The sequence below is a fragment of the Podarcis cretensis genome, assembly GCF_951804945.1.
Source record: "Podarcis cretensis genome assembly, chromosome: 15".
Lineage (NCBI taxonomy): Eukaryota > Metazoa > Chordata > Lepidosauria > Squamata > Lacertidae > Podarcis > Podarcis cretensis.
In genome coordinates this window covers 21349334-21358425 of record NC_137185.1, presented here as the reverse complement: position 1 = coordinate 21358425, position 9092 = coordinate 21349334, and the positions used below count along the sequence as shown (strand labels likewise).

General features: G+C 43.2%; 1 protein-coding gene across 3 annotated transcripts; it reads left to right on the top strand.

Moving 5' to 3' along the window:
- The first annotated feature begins 503 nt into the window (after positions 1-503).
- Positions 504-8121, top strand: LOC307204398 (uncharacterized protein). 3 transcript variants are annotated; one of them, XM_079955955.1, is made up of 3 exons: positions 1199-1244; positions 4490-4676; positions 4971-8121. In XM_079955955.1, the coding sequence occupies exon 3, from the start codon at positions 5026-5028 to the stop codon at positions 6004-6006; it is 981 nt and encodes a 326-aa protein (XP_079812081.1). In that variant the 5' UTR covers positions 1199-1244; positions 4490-4676; positions 4971-5025; the 3' UTR covers positions 6007-8121. The 3 variants fall into 3 exon arrangements, with proteins under 3 accessions (XP_079812079.1, XP_079812080.1, XP_079812081.1); XM_079955953.1 differs by lacking the exons at positions 1199-1244; positions 4490-4676 and adding an exon at positions 504-573; XM_079955954.1 differs by lacking the exon at positions 4490-4676 and having other exon boundaries at positions 1154-1244.
- The last annotated feature ends 971 nt before the right edge of the window (positions 8122-9092 follow it).

The following is a 9092-nucleotide window of genomic DNA, read 5'->3' as shown; positions in this document are numbered from 1 at the left end:
ATGCTCTGGTGGTGCAGTGGCAGCAGAAGGCCCCATTAGCTGAAGTGGTACCTCAGGTTAAGAACAGTTTCAGGTTAAGAACGGACCTCCGGAATGAATTAAGTTCTTAACGCGAGGTACCACTGTAATGAGTAATGAGTGCATTCACCACAGAATGCTGAGTACCTTTTTGCGGGTGTGAGCAGAAAAACACAGGGATGAATCGAATGGAATATCCTTGAAGAGAACATGGCCAGCCACACCTTGAACAGAGCCACCCTGCGCTGTAACGTTTTGTTGTAGTTCCCGCATGTTAAGCAATATTGGGGAAACTTTTCCCGCCCAAGGGCTGCCTTCCACCTCAGGCTGCCTTCTATGGCCACAGGCCAGTGGTGGGCAGGGCAAGAGGAAAATGTGACTGGAGCAGAAGAGAGGAGTCCTACTTCTGTACAGAGGGCTACATTCCAAACATACAGAAAGCCAAAGGTTTCTACTCACACCCCTCTCTGTGAAGGCAAGTGAGAGGCATTATCACAAAACAAGGGCCAATTCCAGTGAGGCAAAAGCATTCAAGAAGTGTGCCAAGCAGGACTGGTAAGGGGCATTGCTTTGGGAACATTCTGAGGGCCAAATAAAGAGGCACGGGGGCCACATTCAGTTCATGGGCATGAAATTCTCCATCCCTGTCCTAAAGTCCAAATACTGGCTTCCATGCAGCCTGAGCCCCTCTGCATTTACTCAGAAGGAAATGCTCTGTATTCACTTGGACTTCCAAGTAAATGTACATCAGATTTCAGTTTAATCTATAATGAAATTTCCTCTCTATTCTCTGTGTTGTTGTTTTTAATTTTAAAAATGGAGTAACTCTGCGCCTCTATCATTACAGAAATGAATCATCTTTTTCAACACTGCATTTGATGTCCAGCTAGTTAGATAGTCTGCATATGTGGGGGAAAATGTATTAGCTTTACCTTTTCACCTCACTTGCAACTCATAATATACTAACTGCCACCATGTCTCTTATTGCTGGTATTGATCTTTCCCAAGCAAGAATCAAAAGTGGCCACAAGTTACATGTGCAACATTGGCATAATCATAAAAGAAACCAGCAAGCTAGCTAATTAAATAGAAAGGAACAATTACTAAGTGGGACTATATGTTCAGAATGCCAAAATTCAGGGAGGAAGGTTTTGTGTGTGACACAAAGCCCTATTTAAACCTGCCTGTATGGGATTAATTGAGGGTAGGTGTGGTCCAGCAAGGAGGTAAGTGATTTGAACACTTGCACTGAGCTGCTTTGGGGTATTATTCATATTATTATTACATTTCTATACTGCAAAAACACTTGGGTTTAGATAATGATTAGGTATTGTTGTCATTCTTAGAATGCTATACTGCTTTTCAATGAAATTTCAAAGCAGTGTGCCCTGTTTTAAAAAAAAACAATAATAAGAGCGAAAATTAAGCATTTGAAAGTTCGTGGGTTTGTTTGTTTGTTTTAAGAAGTAGTGGCTCAACTCATGTGTCTACCTGGGAGTAAGTCCCTTTGAATTTGATGGAGCTTGCATCTGAGTAGACATGCAAAAGTTTGCATTGTGAATGTATCTTTGGAAGGGCAGTCTAGTGGGGGCTTCCCAAGCCTCTCACTGTAAAACCTTTGAAAGGGTTGGAGCTATAGCAAATGAAGAAACATGGTTTTCATTAAAAGATGCAATTTGTCTGATCTTAAATGTGAGGTGTGGTGAATGGAGGGCATATTCCATTATTATTTGCACTTCAGAAGCTAGTGGGGCGGTCACTTAAGCATTGTCCCCACCAAAAGAGAGGATAGATTTGCAGATCTGCAAATATAGAAATGGCAGGGCTGTATCCAACTAACTTCTATCCATTGAAATGGATGAACCCAATTCATGTCCATTAGTTTATTGGGTTTCATCTGAGCCAAACATGGTTGGATGCAACCTGATTATTATAATTTAAACAGAAATACGTAGAGGGAAGGACTGTGACCAGGTGATCTGGGTGCTTAACCATTAAGGGGCAACTTCACAGCCCCTCCTCCCGCTCCTCACCCTTCTTATGGTTCTTTATCTTAAAATTGGATTTTCCTTCATAAAGCAGGGCACGTGGGTCATCCTAGAGGCTGATGGTTTAGTCCTGTGAAAAACAACCACAGTTTTTAATCTTGCTTCCAAATGACTAATTGGAGTTCTTGGGAACATAAGTCACTATGGTTAATAGCTGGACCTGCCCATCAAAATGAAAGATCTCCTCTCCCCTTGAACTCTAGTCAGAATGGTTTTATTTCTCAGCAGGAAAACACACATAGCCATAGCCACAGAGCCACTTGGAAGATTAGGGGGTCTGACTCGAGGTGCCTTGTTAATGGTGTGATCCAGTTCAGATGCGTGAGACATTCTTGAATCCCCTCATAATTCAGCTTACGCACAGATCAAATAGGCATCCCTAGCATATACCTGAACTAAATAATGGAACATATGGATCAGTGTATATATTTGTGATATTACAACACTATTTATATAATACTTAGCGTACTAATTAGAATAGGTGTTAAACATAAACAAAACAGGATGGGAGATACAGCTTGATAAATTGGGATCTGAATTTGCTAAAACAATAAGTGGGGTTTGGATGTGGCTGAAATCTCATGCAAAGTGAATATTTTGCCCCCTCCAATAAAGATTTTGTTGTGGTGAACTCAGTGGGATTATGTCTGACTATGGCACCCTATGGCTGGCTTTGTCTTCCAGTGAGTGAGGGTAGATTAAGACTACAGTGTTAGGGAAGCTTGATAGGAAACTAATCCTATTCCCAGGCAGGCTACTGGTACCAACAAATCCTTTCTAGAGGCTACAGTAATGTCCTATTACTGGCACATGACATAAGCTGCTTCCTTAAAATTGCTGTATCTTTGATACAAGGGCTGGTGTCATTGAGCAATAGGTTTCTGAGTTAAAAGTAAGTCTTGAATTCTGAGCTGAATTTCCCTTTGTTGAACACAGAAAGTCAAGTTCAAGTCTCCCTTTCCTCACCATATGAACATGACTGGAACCTTACCCACTTTTTGGAAAATGCCATTGGGCTCAGACCATAAATATCAATTTCAGAGTGGCTTAAACCACAATGCAAAGAGCAGTAAGCATACTTAGGGAGCCATCCAAACCTGAGATCCACTGGGCTGAGTGGTGGATCTCTGGCTGAGCCTGGGTTCAGTGGGGACTAAGCTGACTGAAGTCCCTTATCATGGCTCAGCCAGTGATACACTGATGTAAGTTTTCCATCTTGGCTCAGCCAAAGCCAACTGAGCCAAGACCAGGGTAAGTCCTGAAAAGGGCAGGGAGAGACTTGCCCCTATTCCACTCCCCGTTCATGCTTAATCACGTGACTGGCAACCCAGTGGAGGTTAAACTGGTAAAAAGAGTGGTGTAAGTCAAAAGCCTGATTGAAGGCTTGTTCCCCTCTACCATGATCAGGCTCGGTTAGCCAGCAGTAGCCCTGCTCTTGAACAGAGCTTGGAATGGGGTAAATTTCACTGGCCTTATCTACTACTGGTTTCCTGTAGTTTGGATTGCTCTTTTCTGTGTGAAGTTCTGTCATTATTGGGAGAAAGTCCCGCTGAATTCCAAGTGAGTATGGGGTATGCAAGAGATTTTGGACTTGAGCCCAAATAAAGAACTGAAGCAAGGCCACCTGGGACTTTTCTGGTTCAGTGTTGTGTCTCTCAGAAGAGCCCAGAACTGAAAATGAGATTTCCAAAGTGTTTCAAATTGCCTTCCTCTTGTCTGTTATTTGAGCTTTGTTAGTTCTGCTTGTGGTGCTTTCTCAGAAAATGCTAGTTATTCAAGCCCTTCTGCCTCTTTTGCCATGTGCTCACTCAAATTGTCTTTGCACTTAGTTTATGTGGCTTTTGGTGCTTATTGAGCAGAATATAAACCTGAAACTGTTGGGTTGTGGGGTGTTTTTGTTTTGTTTTGTTTTGTTTTTTATTGTTCATTCATTGTAACTCCCTAGTTCCTGCCCCCATCGTTCTGGAAGTTGGCAGGTTACTTTCCTGGGGCATTTCCACAAAACCACAGGGAGGGAAGCAAATTTGTTTTTGTTCTCCTGCTCTCCCATCAACTTTAAATGTATCTAGCAGAAAGCCCTAGATCAATTGGTTTGCAATTTTGCAACCTTTTTACCTAGGGGGTACCTCTTTCATGTTTGTTGTTTGCAGACAAGTTGCCCATAAGACAACTGGGTAGGGAATATTAAGTAAGGTCTTTTCTCACACACACACACACCCCATTGTAAAGGCTGCCCTTGCAGGAACAAAAGAAACAATCCACTATTGCTATTCTTCTCAAATTTGGCAGGACTAAACTCCTCGGAAGGGGCTATTGTGGTTGCAAATTTCATCCAATTCTGCCAAAAAGTTGCAACCATCTTTTGATTCTTCCCCAAAGATGAATGGGGAAAGGTACAAAACTTTGGTTTTTTTCCAAATTAGGTTTCTGATTCAGACCCCTGAACCTCTAAGGAAGGAGAGTCAACCACCATCCAAGGGATTCTGTTCCACTGTTGAAGAGCTCTTACCATCAAAAAGTCATTCCTAATGCTTGGTCAGAATCATATTTGAATCTGTTGCTTGGGTCCTACCCTCTGGAGCAGCAGAAAATAAGATAATCCATAGCCTGGTATCAATCCTTGCAAACTAGCTATAGCTTTTCATAACTTTGTCGAACTTTATTTTTTGATAACTGCATGATCATCAAGCCAACACCTTCCTATTGTTACATCTGCTAGTTCAGCCTTTTTCCGATGTGATGCCCCCCACTTGTTTTGCTTTACAAGTGATCACCTGTGACCATTTACCATTGCTGGGTGAGGATGATGGGAATCTTAGTCCAAAATATCTGGAGAGCACTATGTAGGGTTGCTAAAATATTACCAACGTTTTCCTAATCTGTTTTCTTTTTCTTTCTTGTCAGAAGACCCTGAAGGGTTGTAAGTTGCTCCATAACTTGTTGCAGAAAGATCTCAAGCATGGGCAACAGGAATAGCAAGCGGTCCCGAGAAGCGAACCCCATTATTCCAAGGTATACACTCACATCTCCTTCATTCAGTGCTTGTGCACGAAGACCCTGGCATGCTTCCATGGGCACTAGAAAGAGCTTTTATCCCAACAGGACTAAGCAAGAAAGGACTAAGCAATATGCAGGTGCCCCAGGTGCCCCAAAGTTTATACAAAGACTAATGCATGCTCCCATGGGGAATAGAATGAGCTATTGTCCCCAAAGGACTATGGAAGAGATTGGGCAGGATACTGACCACCAAACTTTTTCAAGGTTTACACCAAGACCACAGGATGCTTCCATGGGGACCAAAGAGAGCTGTACTTCCAAGTGGTCTATAGAAGGGACTGAGGACGTTGCAAGTGACCCACCTAGTTCAAAGTTTACACCAGGAGTGCAGGATGCTTCCATGCCAACTGGAAAAAGCTGTTCTCCCAATAAGTCTATAGAAGTGAGTGTGCAAGTTGAAAGTCGCCCACCTAATTCAAAGATTAATCAAGATACAGCATTGGCTTCCTCTGTTCAGCAAGACGTTGGAACTCAGAAACCAGCCAAAGACTCTGCTGTGCAAACAGCTGATGCTAGCCATCAGGCCACCATGACTATGGCAGATACCTGGAGCTTAGATGACCTGGAGCTAGAAATCCAAGCCATGCTGCATATCCAGGTGCTGAGAGGGCTGCGCAACCAGAGGAAGAAGGTAAGGGCTGCTAAAGAAAGGAGAAGGTGGTCAAGGTGGTCAAAGAGACGAGGTGTCTTCCGCATCACTGGGAGATACCGTCTCTCACCAATAATGGAGGAAGCCTCACTGTCGGAAGTGAAGAGAAATGGAGACGATCAGAAGAAAATGGAAAACCCGAAGAGCCAACCATTTGTGAATGATGCTCCACCTGTCCTGGATGCCCCTCATGAAGACATGGATGCTCTACGTACTCAAGGCAACAGTCAATGAACTCCAACCTACTGTAACAAGCACAGAAAAGATGGACTTCCACGCTATGGCAGACAATACACACAATGGTTCCAAACATTTAAAGAAACCTTCAGAAAGACTGATTGCTGGCTAATGGTGGCCAAGATGGAGGCAGCCAAGATAGGACAACTATATAGAGTGAATGAGATCTGGGCTCTTGCACAACAAGTGTGTGAGCCGTTTTTTTTTGGGGGGGGGGAGAGAGAATACGGAAAATATATGGAATAAGAAATCTGGACATATCTGATTGCTCTAATGGACTTATTTAGGGATGAGTAGGTGACACCCTTACTGGGATTGCCTTATTCTCACTATATATGACACCTTGTATTGCTTGTTTATGTGGATTTTAAACTTGCTGGCCCATGGATGGTCTCTTTTTCCTTTCCTGATACTATGACTGTTGACACCAGGATCTTAAAGTGATCAAGCCAATCTACCTGCAGACCCTCTGGCCCAACCTAGAATGCAAAGAGTCTGAAGTCAAAGCTTCCAGATGAGCCAACTGCTAACTCTTGCAGAATGCAACCTGTACCAGAAAACCTACTTAAACCTGAGGTAGCTGGAAGAACTGAACTTCCACGTAGGGCCATGCAGCAGAATATGCAGCACCCTGAGGACCTGCTCACTGCAGACCACTGAAAACAACTTTTGCCAGACTAAGAAGAATGACTAAGGCCTCCCAGGTTTCAAAGGCAGTAGAAAACCAGGATGCAGAAAAAGGACTCTCCAAAAGAGATGCCAAATGTCTTCTTACAAACAGGACTGCAATTCCTTCTGCCATTCAGTCTGCATTTATTCTGGAGGCAACTTGCTGATTTTGATGAAGTACAACATCTTCTTTTCATTCTGCTTGACTGTATCAGAGCTCATTCACTTTCTCATCTAATGCTAGATCTTCAGTTCTAAAACACAGTGCATGTGTGTGCATGCTTTCAGGCACCCAGGACTACTGCTAAGCATCAGAGACTTTCATTTTGAGATAGTTCATAACTCATTTTGCTTGCAGCTCCTAACTGAGCACATTTCTGACCCTTCTTTCAGGTTTTCACATTCTTGCTATAACCTCTCTTCCTTCAGCAGAACTGGATTTCTTGTCTTCCTGATGCTCATTGAAGAGGGAACAGGAGACTTCTGCAGCACAAGGATCATGTGTGAAATATCCTTCTTCTTGGAGACTAACTATGGCAGGCCTTTCATTTCAGTCCCGAAAAACTGCAGCCTCAGAGGGGATAATGCACAGAGCCCCAAAGTTCAGCCGACAAATCTGTTGCTTCTGATAGTTAACTACAACACAAGTTTCTTAACTAGACTTCGCCTTTGATGTATTACAGCCTTCTCTAACCTGGAGCCCTCCAAATATATTGGACCACAAATCCCATCATCCCTCACCATTGGCTGTTCTGCCTGGGGCTGATGGGAGTTGTAGCACAAACATCTGGAAGACACCACGTTTGAGAACACTGACCTATGCTATAATCTCTTCAACTCTCTGTAGAGCAGGCATGGGGAACCTGTGGCCCTCTGGATATTGGACAACAACTCCCATCACCCCTGACATTGCCCACACTGGCTGGGGCTGATGGGAGTTGAGGTCAAATACCTGGAGGATCAAAGGTCCCCCATCTCTGCTGCAGCTCAAACGTCATGCAAGAGCTATGCCCAGGTGATTTACCTGCATTATGAGTTTGCAATTTGGTGTGCGGGGAGGAGGGACACCTACAGAAATCTTGTGGAGCAGGTGCTTTAATACAGTTTCTGGGAAATGACTTAGACACTACTGAATTGAACTTTGTTGTTCTGACTTGGTAGACGAAACTGGACCATCTTTTTTTAATCCTAACCATTTGGAAAGTGTAGCACCTCAGACAGCATGGGATGAAACAAATTGATCCCATGACTCCTAACTGACGTGTCCTCAAAAGCAAAGGCAGAGCAGGTTTCTTGCTATATATAGAGAGAGAGGATGAAATTTATGATGGATAATACCTAGCATCTTTAGATGGGTTTATATAAATGATTGTAATCTTGCTTAGCTGGATGTTTTTACAGTGTGTGCTTGTATTGTTCTTTTTAAATGTCAGCTGTATGTAATCACTGACAGGTTGGAAACTGATGTCTTGTTTTTGAAAAAAATCTCTCAATAAAATCAATTTTACAAACATTTTGCTTTGTGGACATTTCCCCCCCTACAGCAACAGCAAGTAATACCACTGTGAGCCTAGCTTCCAAAAGTTCTTCAGCAGGGAGGGGTGTTTGGGAATCGCTGAAAGGAGCAATGCTCTGAGCCATTACAACTGCTCTAGCTTTTTCATATACAGAGGTACCTCAGGTTACAGATGCTTGAGGTTACAGACTCCACTAACCCAGAAATAGTACCTCAGGTTAAGAACTTTGCTTCAGGATGAGAACAGAAATCGTGCAGCAGTGGCGTGGCAGCAGCAGGAGGCCCCATTACTACCTGACATTCAGAAAACATCTGAAGGCAGCCCTGTTCAGGGAAGTTTTTAATATGTGACATTTTAGTGTATTTTTCATCTCTGTTGGAAGCCGCCCAGAGTGGCTGGGGAAACCCAGCCAGATGGGCGGGGTACAAATAATAAATTATTATTATTATTATTATTATTATTATTATTATTATTAAGTGGTACCTCAGGTTAAGCACAGTTTCAGGTTAAGAACGGACCTTCAGAGTGAATTAAGTTCTTAACACGAGGTACCACTGTAATGAATACGAGGCAAAAACCTCTTGCCAAATGGTCATTCTGACTCCGTGCTGCTTTATTACTTTTAATCTCCCCTCCCATGCAAGTCAGGGGTGGGCAGCAGTGTTGGCCCAAACCACTTTGCTGCTTAATGGCAGTCCGACCTCCATCCATCTACGAAAGCTGACTAGATTGACAGTTGAATCTTATTTCAACACTGGTGACAGGGCACCACCTTCCACCTATGTTCAGCCAGGATGTTGGACTTCTCAATAGACACATGGAAGATGGTGCTGTCAGTCTGCTATGTAAGCACAACGCTTTGGATTCTTGATGGAGATACTGCAGAATTGGTAAATA

Bases quoted from the DNA above. Each gene is read 5' to 3' on its own strand.
- LOC307204398 (XM_079955953.1), top strand. From the start codon at position 5,026: ATGGGCAACAGGAATAGCAAGCGGTCCCGAGAAGCGAACCCCATTATT.